The sequence below is a fragment of the Quercus suber genome, unplaced genomic scaffold (genome assembly GCF_002906115.3).
Source record: "Quercus suber isolate HL8 unplaced genomic scaffold, Cork oak 2.0 scaffold_233, whole genome shotgun sequence".
NCBI classification, from domain to species: Eukaryota; Viridiplantae; Streptophyta; class Magnoliopsida; order Fagales; family Fagaceae; genus Quercus; species Quercus suber.
In genome coordinates this window covers 514,584-539,608 of record NW_027069690.1, presented here as the reverse complement: position 1 = coordinate 539,608, position 25,025 = coordinate 514,584, and the positions used below count along the sequence as shown (strand labels likewise).

The 25,025-nt window shown below is 34.6% G+C and overlaps 1 protein-coding gene across 1 annotated transcript in view; it reads right to left on the bottom strand.

Moving 5' to 3' along the window:
* Positions 1–1,316: 1,316 nt before the first annotated feature.
* Positions 1,317–25,025, bottom strand: part of LOC112024967 (polyribonucleotide nucleotidyltransferase 1, chloroplastic) — a 68,734-nt gene continuing 45,025 nt past the window's right edge. Inside the window, 15 exon segments of the mRNA XM_065780342.1 lie at positions 1,317–1,995; positions 3,684–4,197; positions 5,376–5,398; positions 5,401–5,416; positions 5,511–5,564; positions 5,969–6,032; positions 7,247–7,341; positions 7,449–7,556; positions 7,653–7,696; positions 7,699–7,725; positions 12,113–12,185; positions 12,474–12,521; positions 12,986–13,169; positions 13,383–13,561; positions 14,015–14,107. Of these exon segments, the coding sequence (XP_065636414.1) occupies positions 3,772–4,197; positions 5,376–5,398; positions 5,401–5,416; positions 5,511–5,564; positions 5,969–6,032; positions 7,247–7,341; positions 7,449–7,556; positions 7,653–7,696; positions 7,699–7,725; positions 12,113–12,185; positions 12,474–12,521; positions 12,986–13,169; positions 13,383–13,561; positions 14,015–14,107 (1,434 nt within the window). The 3' untranslated portion in view covers positions 1,317–1,995; positions 3,684–3,771.

Here is a 25,025-nt window from a genome sequence, read left to right as displayed (position 1 = left end):
CCCCCCCCCCCCCCCTCCCTCCCCCCCCCCCACCCCACCCCCTTCCCCCCCCCCCCCCCCCCCCAAAAATGCACATTTATCAAACACTATTACTTAAAGAATTTACATAGTTTTGTACATTGAAAGTATGCAATGTTTCGAAGAATGCTAAAAATTACGCACATTCAACGTACACATTTTTTTTAAAAGAAAGTTGTGCATTTAATGAACACTATTACTCGAAGAATTCACATAATTTTGTACGTTTTGATGCAGGGGATGTGATGGGCTGTTTGTGTATGATTTAGAAACAATGAAAGGGTTGAGTTACTTAGAACAAATTGATAGATGAATAAGTACCTTTCAAGAACACTAGTTTCAAATAGCACACAAAGGCTAAAATTTATTAACTACCAAAACTATTTACAAAGAGTGGCTAGGGAAAGCAATCAAAACTAAATCTTGATAGGTTCTTAGACCAAAAAAAAAAAAAAAAAAAAAGAAGAAACAAATTGCAAATGAACTTGAATTCTAAAGATCTCAAGCTCTAATAACAAACTGATGTAGGGGATGTGATGGGTTGTTTGTGTATGTGTATGATTTAGAAACAATGAAAGGGCTGAGTTACTTAGAACAGATTGATAGGTGGATAAATACCTCTACAAGAAAACTTAGTTCCAAATAGCACACAAAGGCTAACAATTCATTTAACTACCAAAACTAATTTACAAAAAGCTTACATTCTCCTACTTATACTAGTTGTTTAGCATTGGCAGCCTCTAGATGGTTGATAAGAGTCTAAATCCTATTGGCTAATGCTTAAGAAATCTTCTAGCTAACTAACTTACTAACTAATTAGTTACAAGTGGATTAGGATATAGGCATATAGTTGCTTGAAAAGCCCTACATCACGTTCAAAGCATTCTATTTATCAAGAAACGCTCAAAATTTTGCATGTCCAATGAACACAATTTTTTGAAAATTTTTGCACATTCATTTGTTTTAATTCCATTATTTGAGTTGAATTGCCAAAGGATGATCAAAGTGTATTTTAATTGGCATTGTGACTTGAAGTTTTTATTTTTGACCAAACTTTTAATGTAATATTTTCAAAACTATACTACACGGGTCAGTAATTAGTTATATTTACAAACCAAACAACTCAAAGTTCAATTCTAACCCCCAAAAGAAAAAAAAAAGGTTCAATTCTAACAAATAATTTTCTCTGCAGTTAGTCATCACAATGACTACCTAACACTACTAAAAATGAAAAATAAATAAATAAATAAATAAATAAAGGGTAGTTAGAACTTAAATACGCCACATAGCCTATATGCTAAGTAAAAAGGAGAGAACGGAATTTATAAGGTAAGCCAAATAGTAGTTGACAAGAACATAGTTTTGCTCTAACATCACCAATACAAATGGAATACGTTTTCAAGAAAAGCATGCAGATAGCTTCTAGCAAATGAACCTACTTCAAATTGTGTTGGGGCGACATTGACAATTTCCAACTAAGTCAATCTTGAAAGTTGCAAAATAAGGCTACTGCCATAACTAGTATGCTCCAGGGTTTTGGAAGTGACCAGAAAATAAATCGTTCATGGAGAGAGAGATACCAATGCATTATTAACAACAGTTTTCTCGCCATTGGAACAATAGTCAATAGAGAGTATGACTGTATTAACATCAACAGAAGCTGTACTCTTACATTCTAGCAATAAATAAGAAAATTGAAAAGGAAGGAGCATTCTTCTTTGACTGCTTCAAAAGCAACTGTTGAGGCAGCAGTGACGAAGCACCATTAACTTCAAAGCATTTTAGCGAGACACTTAACACGCAACACCAAAAATGGGAATTCTAAATTGAAGTCAATTGCTTCAATATATTTCCCTTGCCCCTTAGCCTTCTTTTACAAAACACTTGATCAGAAAGCCATAACCGTAAGGTTCAATTTGCTACGGTTATCATAAAATTTATGCTAGCTGTCGGCAAAATATGGTATTTGAACTCTTCCTGTCAAAGACATTCAACCATCAGTCAGCCAACACCCATTAAGTAAAAATTTACATGATTTTTATTTAAATTACATTATTTTCATGCTTGGAAAAATTGACTATTAATTATATTTTGTCCACCCCTTAATCAGTACATAATGATCAGGAAAAAAAGTGAATGGATGTCTTCTCACCAGGGATAAAGCAGACTTAATGAAAAAATATTGACACAAAGACCTAAAGTTTTATAGAAAGAAACAAGAAGAATAGAAAAAAACACACTGGGTGAAGGGTGAGGTCATAGATTCAAAAATCATTGGGGGCATGTTAAACTTATCAATTAAAAACAACAATAACAAATCCATTGTCCCAAACTTTTGGGCTGGCTATAAATCCTCAGCAAATTACCAAAAACAAAAATGCAATAATGAGTTTGAACTTTGAATGAGTTGTAAAAGTAGAAAGCCATCAGACATCATTAGGAAAACAAAACAATGCTGTCGATGCCTGCACACAACTGTTATCTAAGCTTATCAGGTGGCATTAGGTGTGGGATCAAAATCCTCTAAATTTCCTAAGGTACTCTACCATGTAGGGTTCTTTAAATCTCCACTCTTTCTTTTACAATAAAAGTTCAATTCCTAGGATACTCTACCATGTGGAGTTATTTGAATCCCCACTCTTACAATAGGTCAAGATTATGCTACATCAGTAATCCACTAATTTAAAAAGAAATTAATGCTTCTAAACAAGCAAAAAAATTGCAAAATTAATGAAACAAACCCACGCACTAAACCAAGATAATTTAGCGAGGAAAAAAATTTGCTCTAATAAACAAAACAAAAATTGTAACGTAAACTCCCAGACTACTAATGAAACAAAGATTGCAACAGGAGCTAGTTGAAAATTTCACAACTTTCTATGCCATTGTTAAATCGTTTCAAATAGATAATAGGCCAAAATAATGGTAATAACTAATAAATCATTTTCTTTAAACTGATTTCTCAGACTTCATGTAATCTCCAACGCCAATCTACGAGATAGCTTTGATTTTTAACGCTGAAGCTCCACTCTCCCCCTCCCCTGGTGTAAATATCTGGCGTCATAAACCCAACCTGCAGCCAACCCTAAGGTCCAACCAAACACTGCCACCTAATCCATCAAAATCAGACAGGATTCAAGCCAAGAACTGTCACAGAACCTGGATCCATTACTTTGAGGGCCTGAGCGGGGGAAGGGAGGCTGGGAGGGGCAATCTTTTTCGTCAAATTTTTTTTTTTTTTGTTTGTGAATTATTTTGGTTTAGCAAGTGGGGTTTTTTTGTTTTGTTTATAAGCATTAAGTTTTAGTTAAGTTAGTGGATTGCTGATGTGGCATAATCTTGACATTTATTTGTAGGGTGGAGATTTAGATAACTCTACACAGTATAGTACCCTAGGAAATCTAGAGAACCTTGATCCCTTCACCCCAAAAAATAGATCAAAGGACAAAAAAGAAAAATAGACCTTCATTAGCAAGATTTGGACCAATACATGAGGTATTCAATTCTTGAATGAGGGAACCGAATCAGTGAATGATAAGTAAAATTCAAGAACTGAATCAGTGAATGATAAGTAGCTCTTTCATGCCAATAGAATTAGCAGAAAAGGATTATAAAGCAATTTTTTGTAATTTTTTTAATATGTGATAGAAGTAAGCAGTTCATACCATTGCTTCCTGCTAGCATAAAGCCTCTTGCACCGTCACTCAGACCATGTGAAATGGGAACAACATGTATCTGTACCCAATTTGCTTGCTACCCAATTTTAGCCTCTCCATTCACTAAACTATTCTCATCCTTGCTGGAGACACTACTGACTGCTTTACTGCTGCCTTTTGATTTTTCTTTGTTTGTATCAGGCCTATCTCTGGCAGGGCTCACCAATCTCCTGATGAACTTCTTTTGAGGGAGTTGAGCATCGTCCTCTGACGGATTACTCTCAGGGGCACTTTCTAAATTTGGTGTGCTAATTTTATCCCCGAGTTGTTCAATGTTCTTTTCAGCTAAACCATCCTTTGGAACATTCACTACTTTCTTAGCTGAGCCTTTGCCAGGTGCTTTTTGAGAAGCCACTATATCTTTTGTGGAGCTATCTGTTTGCTGCTTTACATTGGGACTATCTGGTTCTGTATTAGGAAGTAGTACTCGGCGGCTAAGGCGAAGTTGACCCTTATCATTTACCTGTATTACACACTCATAATTATCAAAGAGAAGTTCTACTAAAGAGTTGGGATCCCCAAAAAGCGAACTTCATCAAGAAAAATATATGAGGCTAGGGATCATTTGATCAAGTTTTCAATAAAGCTGTAGAGACTCTCCATCAAGTAGAAAAGAAATGTGACAAGAATATTCAGAAGTTTCTCAGAAAACTGCTAAAAAATAATTTATCATTTTAATATGATCATAGTAGTACATCCATAGTCATTTCATTTAACATTTTTGCATTTATTATTAATTAAATGATATATTTCTAAAGATACAATTTAAAGAGATTTATGCCAAACCTTCATATCAACCTCCAAAATAATAATAAATTAAAAAAAAAAAAAAAATTCCCTGCTCCCTTTTATAATTGTCACACACACACACACACACATAAAATTTTACTAGTTCTAGCTTCACCACCACTACTAAAAAATGTTAGAAATTAATAAAAACAAAAAGGAACAAGATTTTGAAAGGACTTTACAGAAAATAGATGATCAACAGAACAACAGCAACTTGAGTTCTGGTGTGAGAGCACAAATTAAATTCATATTCAAATGCAACCAATGTATTATCTACTATATGTTGTGGAAACTAATGGATAGATTTATGCGAATAATAAATAATACAACAATAAAACCCCCACAATGTGCACAAAGGGAAAACGGGGGGGGGGGGGGGGGGGGGGTGTTGGGGTGGAATCTGTTCTGTTGTATGTTCCTTATGGTATTTGGGTTTTCATCATGTTCATCGCAATCAAGTGATTGTTAAGAAATATTATTCATTATCCAAAAATTTCACTATTGTCCCTTTATACCCGTAATCCTTGCTAACTAACTAACAGAATATTGCTAACTAGTTAAAAGAATAGTAGTTAGCTAAGTAACTAACTCACTAATCAACAACCCTCCTAACTAATCCACTGGTAATTGGGACTATCTGTCACTAGAGATACAATACAAGTGTAACTGATACAATGCAATGAGGTACCTAACACAATGTTTCTCACAAAGGCAGATAACAAAATAAATGTTAAGCCGTTAATCACCAGATAACATGTAATATTTAGAACTTTTTTTTTTTTGGGGGGGGGTGGGGTGGTGGTGGTGGTGGGTGTGGTGGGGGGGGGAGATGCAATAGCAGATTGCCATTACCTCAATAAGTTTAACATCAATAGGTCTCCAACTTTGACAGCCTGAAAAAAAAAAAAGAAAAAAAGAAAAAAAAAGAATAGATTACCATGAACTCTGTATATGGGTATTAAAAGAAAACAATGACTATGTGCTCACATCTTCTGCCTTTGCCAGCCAATTTGAAGTCAATTCACTAATATGGCAAAGTCCCTGCACAAAAAATTGAAAATTGTGATTTCTTTGTGGAGGATACCCTGTTGATCCCTATCCCCTCTATAAAAGAAATCCTAAATACCTGTAAAATAATATTTTTAAAGAGTAAAGCAAAAATAAATTATTCATTGATTAAAGATAGAAAAAGAATAACATCCATTTGTTCACATCAACTAAATACTTTATTGTTCTATGCTAGAACAGGAACATCATTCCTGAAACTCAAGAAACAAAACTGGTTAAAGCAAGATATAACTTTATAAGGGATTCCAACTATCATTGTGTGTGTGTGTGTACAAATTTCTGAAAAAATCAATTATACTAGTCAGCAATAAGAGATTAAAAATATCAACTCATGGAATGGTTTGTGCTTTATAAGAAACTTGGGATGAAATATATACCTCTCGCCCAGGGGCTATCTCAACAAAAACTCCATAAGGAGCTATTGATTTGATCTCACAGTTCCTACAAAGCAAGAGGCAAGTGATCAAATACATCTCAAACTCACAAATTAAGCACAAATAATAGTTGGAACCCCTAGACCCTAGTTCACACTGGAATTTGACCACTAGAGAATTAATGTGTGAACCTTTGTTACGCATGTCTTTATCAGGGTTATGAATCATCAAATAGAAAAACAAATAAAAAAATGATTGCATCAATGTTGTCTTTCCTTGAACCCAAATAAATAAATAAGTGGAAAAAGCACTTTCCCCCCTTTATGTTTAAGGTAGTTCACAATTTCGTTCCCAAACTTTGAAACCAAACAATGTACCCCTCCATCTCCTGGAAATGAGCAAATAGACCCCATTCCGTTATTTTCTGAGTTAATCTAACAGAATTTTATGATTCCTAGAATATTCCAAAGTGCAATGTCTAAAATAGCCTCAACTAAAAAAATAAAATACCGAAAAATACCCCAAGTCAAAGCTGGGTAAATTAAAGATTGAACAAACTTCTAACTCCCAAAAATCCCCAAAATAATTACTATCAAAGAAAACCACATAATCTCAAAAATTGAACTTGTTTGTGGACTTTGTTTTAGATGGATTGGCAAGGGCAAAAAGCTAGCAGAGCAGCTGATGCAAATAATGCTAATGGCATTTGCAGTGGCGGCTTTCTAATCGATAAAATAACAAGAAAAAGAAAAGTTTATAGATAAAGAAGTGAACCCCTACGCTAGGAAACTGTTTGATTTCTGAGAAAAGAGAGGGAAAATAAAGCTTAAGCCTTCCCATTAGAAGTTAGACGGGTCCACTTTAGTCAATTAAGAGAGAAAAATTTCAATTTGAGTTAATTTTTCATTTCTATAGAATCAAACAAAGGATATGTAAGGAAAGATATAAGCTTTGAGATTTGAGTTTATTTTCCTTCGATTTACACATGGAGCAAACAGAACTAGTAAAAACTAGATTACTCAGAAATGGTGGGAATCTAAAACTTTGGTATTAGGAACAAGACCAAGACCAAGAAAGAGACCTAATTTTTTGCAATCCCGAGAGAGAGAGAGAGAGAGAGAGAGAGAGATTTTAACTGAGGGTATTTTAGACATTGCACATAAGAAACATTGTTCGGTTTCAAAGTTTAGGGGGAAAATTGTGAACTACCCCAAACATAAAGGGGGAAAGTGCTTTTTCCCCAATATATGAAGAATAGCTTTGACTGGAAAAAAGGGATACCGATAGATATCACCAACAGTTGGAACCATTGTCAAATTACTAATAATAGCTTTTGACTTCTCTAAACTTGATAAATCCTTTGCAGTAATTTTCACCTACAAAAGCAACACATATTTACACACTCAAATAGACTAAACTGTGGATTTAAAATATCAACAAAAAAAAAAAAAATATTAAAGATAAAGCCTTCTTTTGATCTTACTATGCCATCATCTTGTGTGTCAATTGCCTCTACCCCAGTTTCTTCAATAATACTCTTAACCTTCTTCCCACCAGAACCAATGATAGCATTTACTTTCTCTGGTTTGACCTACAAACAACGTGGTGAGAGAATACATTATATGTTGCAGTTCATCAATTTTAATTTACCAAGCAATATAATGAGCTCTATAGGTGATAAACAAACCTTCATGATGTGAATTAATGGGGCATACTTTGAAAGCCTTTTCAAGGGGGAGGCGAGCATTTCAACATTTCAGCTGAATTATCAAACATTAAAGAAAAAAAAATTAGTTTGAAATGATAAGACAAAGTAAAGCTCAATGTGCTTTTCAACATATAAAATGACCTCTAAAGACCAACACAAAACACTTATTAAATGGCTCTATAGAACCCGAGAAATTGAAAGAAACAGGACTAGACTGAGAGCTAAAAGGAGACAATCAAATATGTAGAAGATAATATATTGACGCATGATCATGCAGAAAATGAATAGTTTCTGAAAAGAAATCATACTTAGATGTTCTACTGTTCATATGCAGTGTATGTTGTTAAAAAGGACAGTACTTTATCGACACACTAAATTGGCAATCAAAAGTCAAAGTACCCTTTCAGCCCTTCTCTTACCAAGAAAAAATATTGTATAAAAGTTATGATAATGAGCATTGCATTCCAATGCTGGCAACTTTTGTGAATTCTATTTATAAATTCTTCAATATGAACAATGATTTAGAGTTATTAAAAGAAGTATGTAACAAAGAGAGAGTTAAAACTGGCAAAAGCTAATGTAGGCATCAAGACCTGGAATGTTCAAATGATCACTGGATATCTAATAGTCATAATTTTCTGACATCATTTTATGGATGGTTTAAAGTCAATGTGTGATGTATCAAAACATCCCCCAGCTTCGTACCTTCTTCCTTGTAAGAGCATGGTGGGGGGTGAGGCTGTAGATTCAAGATCCATTGGGTGCATGTATAACTAACCAATAAAAAATACCCTCAAAGTTTTATTCAAGCAAAAAAGGAATTTAAATCAAAGAGTTTTAATNCAATCCCAGGAGAGAGAGAGAGAGAGAGAGAGAGAGAGAGAGAGAGAGAGAGAGAGAGACGTGCACCTGACTGAGAATGTGGTGAATACAATTTTGCGAAAGGAAGAGTATGAGGTATACGGTTTCAGAACTACTTGATTAACCTTTTTTTTCTTTTTTCTTTTTTTAAAATATTCACTTTAATCAATTTGTGTTATTGATTGGGATGTTGGGCTTGTGGGTTTTTTGAGATTATGTGGTTTTTTTTTTTTTTTTTTACTTATTAGTTTGGGATTTCTGGGAGTTAGTAGTTTGTTCAATCTTTAACTTACTCGGTTTTGACATGGGGTATTTTCAAATTTTTTTTTTTAACTGAGGGTATTTTAGACATTGCACATAGAGAAACATTGTTCGGTTTCAAAGTTTAGGGGGAAAATTGTGAACTACCCCAAACATAAAGGGGGAAAGTGCTTTTTCCCCAATATATGAAGAATAGCTTTGACTGGAAAAAAGGGATACCGATAGATATCACCAACAGTTGGAACCATTGTCAAATTACTAATAATAGCTTTTGACTTCTAATTGAAATTGAAATTTCCTAATTTTATTATCTATTTTAAGGTAGTCACAATTTTATTGCCAAAATGAGACAATCTAGAATACAGGAAGTGTGAAAGAGAAATTTCGACTAATATTCAAGACAACATTTGGGTATATGCTGCCAGTTTTGACAATTGAGGGGAGCCATCTACAAACAAACACAAATCTTTATATTTAACCTTGTGTGAAGGGATTATAGATTGGGTGTTCTCCGCATTTTTCTTTCTTAGAATTTCTTGATTTATTAAACTTCCAGAATGTGATTTACTAGAGAACCTCTTTTCTATAACTAGTATAGTAGGGGATAAAACCTCTCAGATTTCTTTAATATAAAATCTACTTTAAAATAAAAAATAAAAGAAACTCAGAGACCAGGGCTAATTTCTGTACGTAGACTAAAAACCTGGAGCATACTTTTAACATGATGAAAATTAGCACAAATTTTGAGTCTTACAATTTAAAGGAAACATATGCAGTTCATAGTTTTTTCATACAATTGCAAATAACAGTTAGTTACCAGAAAACTATGAATTGCCTGAGTAATTATTGTCTTTTCTTTCAAACTAGCATGCAATATTGTATACAGTTGGAGGAGTATCTATCTTTTTTGAATACAGTGTAATTTTTCTTTTCTAATTTGGTGGAGGACTAACTGTCCAATTATTATTATTATTATTTTTTTTTTCTAGTTGTTGGGAAAAACAAGGAATTATTGGTTCTGAAATAGAAGTAATTTCCTTACAAGAGTGGGTAAAAGGTAATCACCTTTTTTCACAACTGCTAGGAAAAATTCAACTGTTAGGCCTCCACCAAATTACGAAAAAGAGAAAAAAAAAAAAAATACACACTATTAAAAAGAGAGAGAGAGATACTCCTGCAAACAGTATATAATATTGTACATTATAGGGTAAATTGCATAAATGGTCCCTAACCTTTAGGCCTTGTGTTAATTTGGTCTCTGACCTTTCAGTGCTGTGTCAATTTTGTCCCTGCTATTACATAAATATGAATTGACACAGCAATTTCCATCCAACACTTAATAGTTGTGTCAATTCATATTTTTGTAAATATGAATTGACACAGCAATTTCCAAAATCCAAACCACAACCAGCCTCATCACTCATTAGACCTCATCACTTTGAATATGTCCACCAACACATAAATTTCTAATTTACACCACCAACACATTCACAGACCCACAGAGAAACCAAATTTCCATAAGACTACAACCCATTTTTGAGTAACGGAACCCAAGCAAGCCAAAACAAAGAAAGAAAGAGTACAGTGAGACTAACTAATCCTTTTCTCCTTGAAGTCCCTTCAAAGGGGAGAGAAATTTAGATGGAAAGAAGAGATTGAAAAAATAAAAATAGAATAGCCAAGCCTTAACTTCCTGCATAATGGACTAAATTGACACAAGACCAAAACACATGGATTTATAATGTCTTTTATTGACTCTTTAATAGTGTAACATAATAGTCACCTTATTTATTGTACCCATATCTCCCATCCATTTCAAAATCTGGTGCATGTAGAAAGTAGTTTAAAAAAAATCAATAAAGAATTGATTTTTGGGCCTAAAGTCAGTAGAAAAACCAATGCAAATCAAGCTTCTTATTGAGATATTGCATAGATAGCAAGAGTTAGAAATATGAATTAAAGAATGGTGTTATTGGGTAGCTTTAGAATACCTTAGGATCCATATGCTGACTTTGACAGCAACAGGAGGCTCCTCTACACCTTTTAGCATAAGACTAAGAGTCCAGGCCAAAACCCTGAATTTTATATCTTTGGCTACATTGTTTCTTCTCCTACTCAATCCAATACCAATCTAAATCACACAACAGAGGGCGTTTTCCCTAGTAACCCAACCTTCTCTCTCTCTCAAAGCTGAAAGCTCGCATTTTTCTTCAAGACAAGAATGGAGTTGGGTTTTGTCACAAAGGGAAAGGAGTCAAAGGACACAAGCTGGTGGGTCATGGGTGTTTAAACTTGAGGTAAGTCCCACTCCTGAATTGTCCAAGAAAACCTCCGTTTTGTTTGCAATCATTTGTTTGTTTTGTTTTTGTTTTTGTGTTTCTTTTTTCTTAAGTAAACATGATATATTTTTAGATTCAATTATTATATAAGAGATATTTTTAAAATGGAAAAACTTAATAGAAATATTTTTAGAAACTTTTTTATGATTTTTTTTTTATAGTTTTTTCTATTTCCCATGAAAGTGGTATTAGTTTTAAAATTTTTCTAAAATAGTTTATTAACAAATGTCTTAAAGGCACCCATTAACCGAACCCTTTTGTAAATAACGTAATGTGGAGTTGAAATTTGTTTTTAACATGCCTTACAAATGATTCATTTTTTATATGACTTGAATGACCTAAGGAGGAAAGAGATATCAATAAATTCATCACTTATATTAAAAAAATAAAGGACTAATAACATATGAAAAATATAATTTTATTAAGAACCTAGTAATATTATGTTGAGAATGTTATGTTGAGAATGTGACATAATTGTCAGTGAAGTAGCTTTGCTTTCTACACAAACATCTCCTCTCAAAGCATCGTTGAAGTGGACGAAATGGACTAAAGTGAACGGAAATAAACCGCAATTGACCGAATTAGACTGATTGGACCAAAATGGACCGTGGGGACCGAAGTAGACTGAACATACTGCATATTTGGTTCTCTGATGAGTGAAGAGGCTATGGGTTGCGGTTTGGAGTGTTGAGTGGTGATCTAAAGAGCTAGCACACATGTGAGAAGTTAGGGACCAAATTGGCACACACTGAAAAGTTAGGGACCAAATTGATACAAGTTGTAAAGATTGGAGATCATTTATGTAATTTACCCTACATTTTATTATTCATTGTAAATGTTGGTTACAAAATTAAAATGTTAAGATCCATTTGAAAAGAAATCCAGAATAATTACATCCATGTTCACAACAATATCACCTCTAGAAAATCAAAGAGATAAGTTTTCATGGATTCTTGTAACAAATATTAGAGAGCATACCAAGAATGTGTTTTCGGCCATCTCTTGCTTGTAGGAGTGCCTTTCTCATAATGGGTAATGTAATTCCTCCCACCTATCATAGAAGGATCAATCGTAATTATTTATTAAATATAGTTATTGAACATTACTGATAAATTTCCAAGAAAAACTGATAAGTAAGATTTTGTTTTTGTTTTTATTTTTATTTTTTTATTACTATTATATATACACACACATTCACACAGACAATCCTAAGGAGGATGTTGGATAGAAGCATAATAGCACGCTGCATTCACAAATAAATGGCAGTTAATCCTAACTAAAGAACGAAAGAAAGAGAAATTTTGAAGCTATAAATTGGAATGTGTAGATACTATCTCACCTTTATGTCCATCTGAAATGCAGTTATTCCTTCTTCATTTCCTGCAACCTGTAACCACCATTTTGTTTACCACACACATCATGTTATTTTCCTTTGATCTTGATTGTTTGGCATTCCATTAATTTTGCAATACATCTTGAGTACAAGCATTTTTAGATCTAATAGAAAATTTAATTTGAAATCAATTTGACAAATTACCGATTGTCCCAAAAGTTTAAGCTGTAAGGAAATTAAGAATTTAATTATTTAGCCATATTCTAACACTTCCCCTCACGTGTGGACCTAAACTCCCCCTTAATAATTGGAGCCCAACATGTGAGATTTTCAATATTTTGAATGAGAGGTAGAGTGGGAAAAGGGATCAAACTCCTGAACTTCTCTAATAACATGATAAATTACCAATTTTTCCAAAAGTTTAAACTATTAGGAAATTGTGAATGTAATAATTTAACCATTCTAACACAATTGAACACTCTAAATAAGTAAATAACTTATATTCTAGAATATATGACCTTAAAATCCATATCTCCAGAGGCATCTTCAGATCCAATTATGTCAGAAAGAATAAGTGGAGTTCCATCTCCCCCAAATTCCTGAGTGTCCAGAACCATACCCATTGCTATCCCAGCAATAGAGCACTTAATAGGAACCCCGGCATCTTGCAATGCTAAGCAACCACCACAAACAGATGCCATGCTGTTACAAAATTGAAGTTGATGTTAAGGAGTAAACCATAATGTCAAGTAAAGGACTCAATGGGCAGTTCTTAGAGTAAAAGAAGACACATTTTCTGCAGAAATATTCATCACATAAGTTGAAGATGCCTTTAAATTTTTGGAATAACCTAAAAAACATATCATTTTCACTATTATTTTTTAATTTTACAGATTAGCTAAAAAGCTTTTTCACCTTGAGGAGCCATTGCTTTCTGTGATGGTACTCTCAACACGTATGGTGTATGGAAAATCATCTTCAGAAGGCAAGACTGGTTCAAGGGCTCTCTCTGCAAGCACTCCATGACCAATTTCTCTTCTAGTAGGCGCCCCAATTCGCCCAACTTCCCCAACACTTGAAGGAGGAAATGAGTACTGAAAAGTTTATACAAATTCTTAACATTTCGCCAGGAGTAATATATTAAAGTTGCAAATCCATCAAGAGATTAAGTTCAACCAATATATATATATATATATATATTTCTTTATGTGTTTCTTTTGTGTTTCTTTGGGATAAGTGAAAATTTAACCAATAGTTTGAAAAATCAAAGTAGAAGAAAAATCCAAAGGCCCATGACTTCTTCTCGGACATATCTTAAATTAAACAATAATAACTTCAGAAATTTTACGTTTAAAGGGATTCATTACTTGCCTACAATTGGGTGGACAATCAACCAATTTGTAGCTCCATAATTATGGGCCAAAAAGTGGTAAACCATAAAAAATTGCAGGGCATAAATAGACTGACAAATATATTTATTGCTATGAGCAACTATAAGAAAGGCTCTCCGCATATAATTATACAAAATCAAAAGAAAATTAAGAGACCTGGAGATAAAACCTCTTCAGTTCATCTGCGCCCTCAAGGTTGTCTATTCTTTGTGCCATCTGTCTATCACCAAGTGTAATCACTGCCAATGACTGTAAAACACAAAAAGTAAGAAATAAAGAATAATAACGCTGTATACATGAAACAAGGAACATAAATTAACTTTATTATGCACATAAAACAGAACTAATGGTAATTTCCTTTTGAATTTTTCAAGTTCTTAACATGTGGAGGATGATTGGCAGTGCTAGCAGGATGGTCTTTATATCCTTGATTCCTCCGCCCCATGAGCATTTCACTCATGGCTTTTGGATTCCTCCAGTGCTCAGCTGTGGCTGTGGCATCAAAGATTAGGCCATCTACCATTTCAATTATTACGTATTCTCACTTCTTTATGTTTGTAAGTTAAATATCTCAAATTTTGTGAAACTTGTGAACTTACGAAGCACCATCATGCTTTTTTTTTTTTTTTCGTTTACCTTCTAGCAACAGTTTTCATCCATTTACCATTGTTCATACTGATGTCTCCCATCTTCTCATGTGGTATCCTGGTCTGGTTTTCAATGGTTATATTTATTGATGATTTACTCTCGAAGTACTTGGTATATTTTTTGAAAGAAAAAAGTAATGTATTTTCTTGCTTTAACATCTCTCAAAAAATAGCACTAAATCAACTTGTTACCTTGGTTAAAATTGTTTGATTTGAAATGGGAGAGACAAGGGTTTTCAATCATACTTTAGTGAGCATGGGATTATTAGGCCCTGTTTGGTTTATTTTTTTTGTTAACTCATCACTCTTCACTCAATTTTTATCACTGATCACTGATCATTTATCACTCATCACTCTTCACTCAAAAATACCCCAATTTCTATAACTCAGTTTGGTGAGCTGTTTGGGTGAAATATTTCAGTGGCTTTTTCAATTCAATCACTCACCTTTACGTCACTCACTGGTCCCACAAAAATCTTTAGACCCTCTTCTTCCTTCTTTTTACGCCCTTCTTCCCATGATACTTTCTTTTCTTGTTCCACTTCGCTTCCTCTATAGTTCTGCAAAGGTATAACACTTTTCATTCTCACTCAACCCTCCAACTTTTTTCTTCTTCATATTTTATGATTTTTGCTATCTGGGTTTTCAGTTTTCTGTCACACCCATTTGCTTGTTTTTCTTTTTCCTGCTTCTTTTTTTTTTTTTTTTTTTTTTTTTTTTTTTGTGGTTGTAGGGAGGCCATTATTGGGTTTACGGGGTTTATTGTTTATGTTGTGTTATTTATTTAGTAATATTTGTAATTTGCTTTATGCTTTTTGCAAATTTTAATTTGGTTGGGATGCTCTTTGTGATGCTTCTTTTGCCATGTGTGCTCTTTTTGGTTTCTGTTGTACACATTTTCTTGTTTTTGTTTTTTCTTGGCTAATATATGAGAGTTTATTGGGTTTTAGTTAAAATGCCTGAATTAATTCTTGTGGATATACAGAGTGTTCTGTTCTTGGGTTATATAGGTTTTTTTGTTCTTGGGCTGGGTATATACTTCCTTGATGCATTGGGTATTTTCAGTTGCTGTGCTGTGGGTTTGGGAGAAGGAAATGGAAGTGATGAAAAGTAGTGAAGTGAAGGTAGTGAAGGGCTGAAGGAAGTTGGGAAAGTAAACACAAAGTGCCGTTGGAAGTGGAAGTGGGTCTGCTATGATTTGATGTAACACGGCCGTGGGACCCAAAAGCAGCTCTAAAATTACATATATTGCCATTGAGTTAACAAATCTCAAAACTCAAAAAAATGAAAACAAGCCCGGAGGTGTTTCCAACTTTGATAACTCATATCCCAAAATTCTTAGTTTTGTTAACTGAGTTCACATCAAGAAAAAAAGCCAAACAAACTTCATGCATGTGGGGCCCATGAATTTTGAGATATGAGTTAACAAAATTCAGTTTTTTTGAGATATGAGATATGAGTTTAGCAAAATCCAAACAACACCTTAGACTCACTGAACCCAAGTCCATTGAAACCAAATGGGTAGGGTTTTTTAACCGTGACGGGTCGGGTGAAACCCAACCTGTCCCTTTCATTTCCTACGATTCAATCAGCCACCTCCCCTGCCATTCTGGAACTCTCTCTCTCTCTCTCTCTCTCTCTCTTCAAAAGCATTATGGTCCTTTTGCTCTCATGGCCACCGTAGGTATTGCCAACCATTGCCAGGAACCACTAGTAGCCTCACTATTTCTTTCTCTACCCTCCCCTCTCTTCCCAACCTTCACAATTCTCCCTCACCCTTCTTATCTCAATTGGGTCACCATTGGTTTTGCGTTGACTTTAATAGTTTTGCTGATGACAGGTAAAAGCAACAACGGAGCTCATTACTGTAAAATCTTTAAGAAAGGTCCAGCTCCAGCTTAATTGCTCGGGGTGCTTTGGCTTATCTGTGGGTGGGTTTGATGGGATGGGATTTTTCGGTGGATTTTGTGATTTCCTTTGTGTGTTTGATGCTACTTTCTTTGAGTCTTGTTCTCATTTTTTTAGACCCAACTCCTCTTCAGGAGGAGAGAATTGGTGAAGAGGAGCCTCATGTTCACTCTTGTGTATTGCTTGTGATTTCTCCCTCTTCAGTTAGTTGAACCATGAAGAATCACTCTTAAAACCACCCAAATAGCCTTATCTGATGGAATCTCAATAGCTTGATGAGGTGGACATAGTTGTCAGTATCATATGATATACAATACGCATCGTATCGTGTACAAAAAATTCCATATTGGAAGTGCACATGAATCGTACAATACATAGGTTTGTATTGTATGATTCGTAAAATCGTACGTATTATACGATACATAGACAAATGAGTTAAAATCGATTTTTTATATTAAAATTTGTGCTTTTATTCGAGTCCAACAAGTTGTTAGATTTTTTTTTAACTCAAAATTATTGGGCTACTTAATTGAGCCCAATAAAATAACACGTCCATGATTCTTTTCTTTTCCTTTTTTTCTGTTTTTTTTTCCCCTCTTTTCTCTGTCTCCTACAAATTTGGACTACACACTTAACAATTAACTTCCATATTTGCAAATTTATTTTCTATACTATGAATAAGGTATTAATTTTCAATAATTTTTTTTATTTTTGTTATTATTGTTATATGTTGAAGAAGCTAGAATGACAAAAAAAAAAAAGGTTGCATATATATATATATAAAAGAAAATTATAAGAATAAAAGAATAAGAAGATAGAGTAAATGTTGATGATAATGAAGAAATAATTTCGCAAGATGATGAACATTATGATAGCAATGACTTAGATAGGGTTGATTAGGCAAACTGATGAATATGAAGAAAATAAACTATTATTGTGGCTCATATATCATGTATTATCATTTCTCATCAAATTATTATTGTGGTTCATATATCATGTATTATCACTTTTGAGTTTAATCAATTTGAATGTGTATGTTATAAACATGTGTTAATTTAATTTATTTAGTTAGGTTTGTTAAATATTATTACATAAGTAATGATTAAATTAGTCATTAGTCGAATATATTTCGAATTTATAATAAATTTATCTTTTATATGTATATCTATAATATTTTTTTATAAATTTTTTTAGGTGTTTGTATATCTTACAATATACGATATGATAATCGATTCATGATACAATTCACGTTTTGACAACTATGGAGGTGGAATAGCAGCAACTTTCTTGGGTTGAAGGGGAGTTTCCTTTTCCAACTAGGAATGTCACACTAAAGTATTTCAGAAGGCAGAAGGACAAGATCACCCCTCCAAGTACACATAAATCAACTTCTTCAGGTGTAGGTAATATCTCTAATCCCATTCCTACTTTATTTTATTTTATTTTATATATATAAATATTATATTCTCCTTCTGCCTTCTGATAATAATCAGAATGATGATACTCCTATTTCCTTTCCTAGGAGTATTGGATCTTGTACTTAATATCGAATTATATTTCCTATCAAAATATTTCACCAAACTATCGTATCTTTGTGTCCCAGTTATCTTGTGTTCCTATTCATCATAATGTACAGGATGCTCTCACTGACCCGAAGTGGAAAGATGATATTTTTGATAAGTAATAAGTTTATTGATGTCAATAAAAGTAGGAACACCCTAGTACATAGGAAGTGTACAAGGGTTGAAACAATCAAGAACAAAAATTACAAGAATCTAAGAAATCAAGAAAAGATAAAAATGATTGGTTCCGCAATGCAGCCAACCAATTCATTAAAGTTCTAAAGGAAAATAGTTTCAAGTCAAATATGGATCTCTCCTTATCTTCAAAGCACCGACTATTTCTCTCCCTCCAAAGACACCACAATAAGCAATGGGAAACCATCAACCATATATACCCATTTCGATGATGACCAAAATTGCCTTGCCAACATGCTAGAAGCCCCATTACAGATTGCGGCATAACTCAACTCACTCCAAACAAACCGAACACCATAGCCCATAGATCCATTGCAACCAGACAATGAAGAAAAAGATGATCAACCGATTCACCATTACACTTGCACATGTAGCACCAATCCAATATCCAAACCTTCCTTTTCCGTAGATTGTCAATCGTTAAGCATTTCCCTAAAACAGCAGTCCAAACAAAGAAAGCTACTCTAGAAGGAATTTTTTGTTTCCAAATGCTTTTCCAAGGAAATGAATAGTTATTAGAGCCCACTAAGAGACTATAATAATCCTTAACCATGAAGCCTTTCTCTCTATCCGATTTCCAGCAGATCTTATCATCCCCAAACCCTTTCACCGAAGCACCATATATAGTATCCATGAAACCAGCCAGCACCTCTAATTCTCGAGCATGCACACCCATAAAGAAACTGACATCCCAAAATAGGGTTCCATTATCAAACTTCATAATCTCAGCCACACTAACCTCCTGATCTCGGCAAATTTGAAACAATTCAGGATAGCTTACTGCAAGAGATGTTTCGCCACACCAACGGTTTTGCCAAAATTTCACCCTAGACCCATCCCCAATATCATATAGAATGTGTCGAGAAAAAGAAGGCCATCCTCGACTAATAGTTTTCCACAAGCTAAAAACAATACTTGGGAATTAGTTGAGTTGGCTAAAGGGAAAGAGATAGTGGGTTGCAAGTGGGGTTCACAGTTAAGCACAAGGCTGATGTTCCGTAGATAGGAACAAGGCTAGATTGGTCACAAAGGGGTTCACTTAGACGTATAAGATTGACTATCAAGAGACATTTGCATTAGTGGCTAAGATAAATTCCATGAGTATATTAGCAGCAAATATGAACTGTACTCTTAAACAACTTGATGTAAAATATTCTTCCTCTGTGATGAGAGGTTTACATGGATGTTCCCCAGGTTTAGGAGCCTATCAACTCATGGACAGGACTGCAAATTGAATAAATCATTGCGCAAAAATCAAAACAATCTCCTAGAGCATGGTTTGAACAGTTCAGTCAGGCCATGGGGCTTATGGATACAGGCAGGCTTAGAGTGCTCACATTTTTTATCAAGCACTCACCTTTAGATAGGGGTACCGCTCTTATTGTATATATTGATGATATGGTAACATGTAATGCTATTAAGGAAATAGAATGATTGAAAGGATATCTGGCCAAGGAATTTAAATTAAAGGACCTTGGAGCTTTAAATAATTTTCTGCGTATTGAAGTAGCAAGGTCCAAGCAAGGTATATTAATATAACAACGGTAAATATGTCCTTGATCACTTAGAAAAATTGGAATGCTTTGGGGCTAGGCCTGTGATACCCCGGTAGTGGAGCAAAATCATAGATTGGAGGAAGATTCAGATTGTCTATTGGCAGGGAGATACCAATGCCCAGTTGGGAGACTGATTATTTTATCTCACAATCACACTAATATTACTTTTTCTGTTAGCATGGTTAGTCAATTTATGCATGCTCCTCGGGTTTATTATATGAATATTGTTTACCATATTTGAAATGCCCTCTTCCATTAGGATTACTCTTCTCTAATCATGGTCACTTAGAGCATTGGCATCAGGTGTGCCAAATGCCAAATTTTTGGCATTTGGCAAACCAAACACCAAAATCTTTGCTTCATGAGGTGTTCCAAATCTCAAAATTTTTCCAACATGCTACAATGCCGTTCTATTAATAGAATAGCACTGTACCATGTTGGAAAATTTTTTATTGTTTTTTTATTCACCCGGTGGGCCCTTTCTCTTTCTAATTTTTTCCTTCACACTCTCTCTCTATTCCCTCTCTCTTTCTTATTTTCTCTGCCTCTGTCTCTGCTCTCTCTTCCCTCTCCTCCCTGCTCTCCTCTCTCTGGTCACCCTCTCTGCCTCCCTCACCGACCAAACCCAGGCCGGAAGCCATCACCGTCGCTTGAAGCCCATCTCAGCCATTGTTTGAAGCCGCTTTGTAGAACCACTGATCTGAACCGACCACCACTAGTCTGAAGCAACCACCACTGAAAAAGCATCCACCACTGGCCGATCTTCCATCTCTCTTACCAGCTTGTTATGATTTTAATTTGGTTGTGTTTTTTTTTTTTTTTTGGGTTTTTTACCACCACTGAAAAAGCATCCACCACTGGCCGATCTTCCATCTCTCTTACCAGCTTGTTATGATTTTAATTTGGTTGTGTTTTTTTTTTTTTTTTGGGATTTTGTTTTGTGGTTTGGGTTGATTTAGTTTTGGTGGTTCTGGGTTGATTTTGGACGACGGTTGCTAGTGGTGAGTTTGTGGTTGTGGTAATGGTGGTGGTGGGTTCTAATCTGGTGGGGATGAGGTGGTGGTGGGCTGTGGAGTGGTAGTGGGCTGTGGGTGGTGGTGGTTTGTGGGGTAGTAAGGGACCGTAGGCTTTGGGTTTGTTTTGTATTTTTTTTATAAATAAATTGCAAGAGTTTTTTTTTTTTTTTTAATGTTATTTTAATGTAGTTTATATATTATTTTAATGTGTTGAATGGAAAAATAAAACATCTTATGTATGGAGTAATGTCAAATGCAATTGTATAATAAAAAAAGTAGGTTTTGGTGTGGTAAAATGGCATTTGGCATAGCACAACTGATGCTAATGCTCTATAGTAAAACCCTATACAGATGCTGACTGGTTAGGTTCTACTAATCGGAGATCGACCTTGGTGTATTGCACCTTTGATGGAGGAAATTTGGTCTTTTGGAGAAGCAAGAAACATGCAATTGTCATCAGGTCTAGTGCAGAATGGCTTATGGTAAATGTGAACTTTGGGTGAGGATGATGTAAAAAGAGCTGGTTCTAACACACAGGAACCTTGATGCAGCCAGTTAGATATGATTTTTCAAAGATGTATTTAATACTTCTTAAAATCTAGTTAATTTATTATTTAGTCCTTTATCTTTATGTTGTAGTTTGTGTAGAATTTTAGGCCAGTTAATACGTCCTAATTTGAGTCAAAAGTCTTGCATGACCTTTTGACTGCAAGATCTTGGAACTACGGAAAATAATTATTATGAAAGTTATCATTAGAGAATGTAGTGCTATTTATATGTCTAGTATGGGCTAATGTAGATAATCTTCTTACCAATTAATATATCTATTTTAGAGAATCATTCTCTACAGCCTTATTTTGGGTTTGTTTATTCATCTACTCTTTCTATTCTCCTGTTCTTCTTTGCTCTAAATCAGTTCCAGCAACCTTTGGTTACTATGGACTGCATGATTTGATATCAAAGGTGGTGACTTTGAGAACCCGTTTCATGGTCATGCTCTTGATAGGCAGCCACCTGTTCAGGATGATAGAAGATGGGAGATGAACATAAAGCTTGAAATACCAAAATTCAATGGTAGTTTTCAAGTTAAGGAAGTCTTTCCTGTGGATTTACTTTATTCATCTAAATTCAATGGTAGTTTTCAAGTTTTCCTGTGGATTTACTTTATTCATCTACTATACTAAGGTCAATGGATTATTGTATTCCAAACATATTTGAAGATGGTGTAAAATGCTCTAAAGAAGACATTATTGTGGATTGGAATTCTCCACCAATCAATTACAAGCACGCTGATGAAGATTATGAATTGTGCAAACAAGTTGAGGAAGATGATAATGAGAATTCCTTTGTTCAAATGCAAAAAGTTGTTGATTTTATAAAAGAGAATTATTCAAAGGTAAGATTCACTGTTGTAGCCATAGAGCAATTGGGTGTCAAGACATTATCTCTTGAGGAGCAAAATACACATGTTGATTATTTTGGGGTTGACAAACATATATTTCCTGATGATAAATTTGACATACATTTTGGCCCTTCAATAGAGATTAAGGGTCCTTGTCCTAAAAAGATAAGTGAAGCTTTTGTGTCATGTGAATCAAAAGAGAAACAAAATCTACGATCAAAGGATGAATATGCTTGTTGTGGGAGAAAGACATGCATCGGGTTTATCAAACTGATTACCCTAACATGTTATATAATAAATGAATGAATTGATTTACTGATTAGCCCCTAGCTTATACCCATAACACTCCCCCTCAAGTTGGAGAGTATATATCATACAATCCTAGCTTGTTACATAATAAACCCAAACAAGTCTTACATAAAGCTTTGGTAAACATATTAGCAATTTGGACTCTTGCAAAAACATATGAAGTAGCAATTAGACCACCTTCAAATATCTGCCAAGTAAAATGACAATCTACTTCTTAGAAAGACATGCATCGGGTTTATCAAACTGATTACCCTAACATGTTATATAATAAATGAATGAATTGATTTACTGATTAGCCCCTAGCTTATACCCATAACACTCCCCCTCAAGTTGGAGAGTATATATCATACAATCCTAGCTTGTTACATAATAAACCCAAACAAGTCTTACATAAAGCTTTGGTAAACATATTAGCAATTTGGACTCTTGCAAAAACATATGAAGTAGCAATTAGACCACCTTCAAATATCTGCCAAGTAAAATGACAATCTACTTCTATATGCTTGGTTTGCTAAGAATTGGAAGCAATGTAAATTGTTGCTTGATTATCAAAATGCATAGTCATAGGCACCTTCACAAAAAAATTTAATTCCTCAAGTAAATGCTTAGTCCACATAAGCTCGCATGATGTGCGTGCCATTGCTCTATACTCAACTTTTGCACTAGATTTGGCTACAACAGTTTGTTTCTTACTTTTCCAAGTAATCAGATTTCCTCCCAGAAAAGTGCAATATCGAGTAGTAGATTTTCTATCTAATGGTGATCTTGCCTAATTAGCATCAGTAAAGGGTAGGTGACCATTAGCTTTATACAAAAGACCACAACCTAGATGTGCTTAAAAATACCTCACAATCCAAATAATTGCCTCCCAATGTGGAAGGAGAGGATCTTTCATGTATTGGCTCAAAATACTAACTACAAATGATACATGTGAGTGAGTAATTGTGAGATAATTTAGCTTACCAACCAATGACTATATCTCTCAGGATTAGATAACAACTCCCCTTGATTTTCTTACAATTTGACATTAGGCTCCATAGGGGTCTCCGCTATTAGATCCTAACAAGCCGGTTTCTTTCAAAATATCCAACTTTCTTCGCGACAAATTGATGCCCTCTTTAGATCATGCAACCTCAATACCCAAGAAAAAACAAAGTTTTCCTAGATCCTTAGTTCGAAAGGAGTTTTGAAGGCATCTCTTTAAATTATCAATACTCTTCTTGTCATTACCAACGATTATAATATCATTAACATAAACCATCAACAAAATCTTTCCTCTTGCAGAGGTAAGAGAAAACACATAATGATCAAATTGGCAATGTCGTAGTCCAAACTTTAAAAACTTTAACACTGCTTCACTACTAAATTTGCGAAACCAAACTCTAGGAGATTTCTTAAAACCATAGATGGTTTTATGCAACCTACACACCTTTCCAAACTCCCCCTGAGTAACAAATCCAGATGGTTGTTCTATATACACCTCTTCCTTCAAATCTCCGTTCAAGAAGGCATTATAAATGTCTAACTGAAATAGTGGCCAGTCCAAATTAGCAGCTAAGGAGATCAAAATCCGAACAGAAGAAATTTTAGCAATTGGTGAGAATGTCTCTGCATAATCAACACCATATGCTTGGGTATACCTTTTGGCAACCAAGCAAGCTTTCAAATGCTCAATAGATCCATCAAGCAAGTATTTTACAGAATACACCCAACGACAATCAATAGTAGTCTTTCCTGGAGGACGAGTAACAAAAGACATTTCTGCTTCAATAGCCGACTTCCAACCAAGGATGGCCATAGCCTCCACGACAGACTAAGGAATAACAGCAGAATTCAAGGGCAAGGTAAAAGCAACTGGAAGAAAGTCAGGGCCAGGAGGCCCAGGACAAGGATCACTAGTCGGGGAAGAAGTCTCAATGGGAGGTTTCTGCCGACAACGATACGCCTAGAGTGGTTTCTGAGTAGGTTTAGTAGGAAACACAGGTGGTAAGCAAGAAGACAAGGAACACAACTGTCACTATCAACTGAATAAGAGAAATAGGATTGAGACTCATCAAATGTGACCTTAGCACTAATGAAATGACGATGAAGAGTAGGTGAGTAACATTTGTATCCCTTCTAAGTGCGAGAATACCTAAGAAGAACACATTTAATTGATCTAGGATCATGTTTATCACTCTCAGTACCTAAGACATGAACATAGCATACAACCAAAGATTTTTGGAGGTAGATGAAACAAATGTGCATTAGGAGAGAGCATAGTATAAGGGATTTGACCACCTAGAACAGTGGATGGTATGGGATTAATTACGTGACAAGAAGTTAGCATAGCATCACTCTAGTATGATTTGGGAACACACATATGAAACAATAGGGCACAAGTGACCTCTAACAAATAACACATTTTGCATTCAGTAGCTCTATTTTTTTTTTTTTTTTTTTTTTTTGTGTGGAGTACATTGATTTACTGATTTGCCCCTAGCTTATGCCCATAACAATGCTGATTTATTATTAGCATTTGTCTCATGTGCTACACTTTGGAAAAACAAATTACAACTGAGAATTCGTTCAG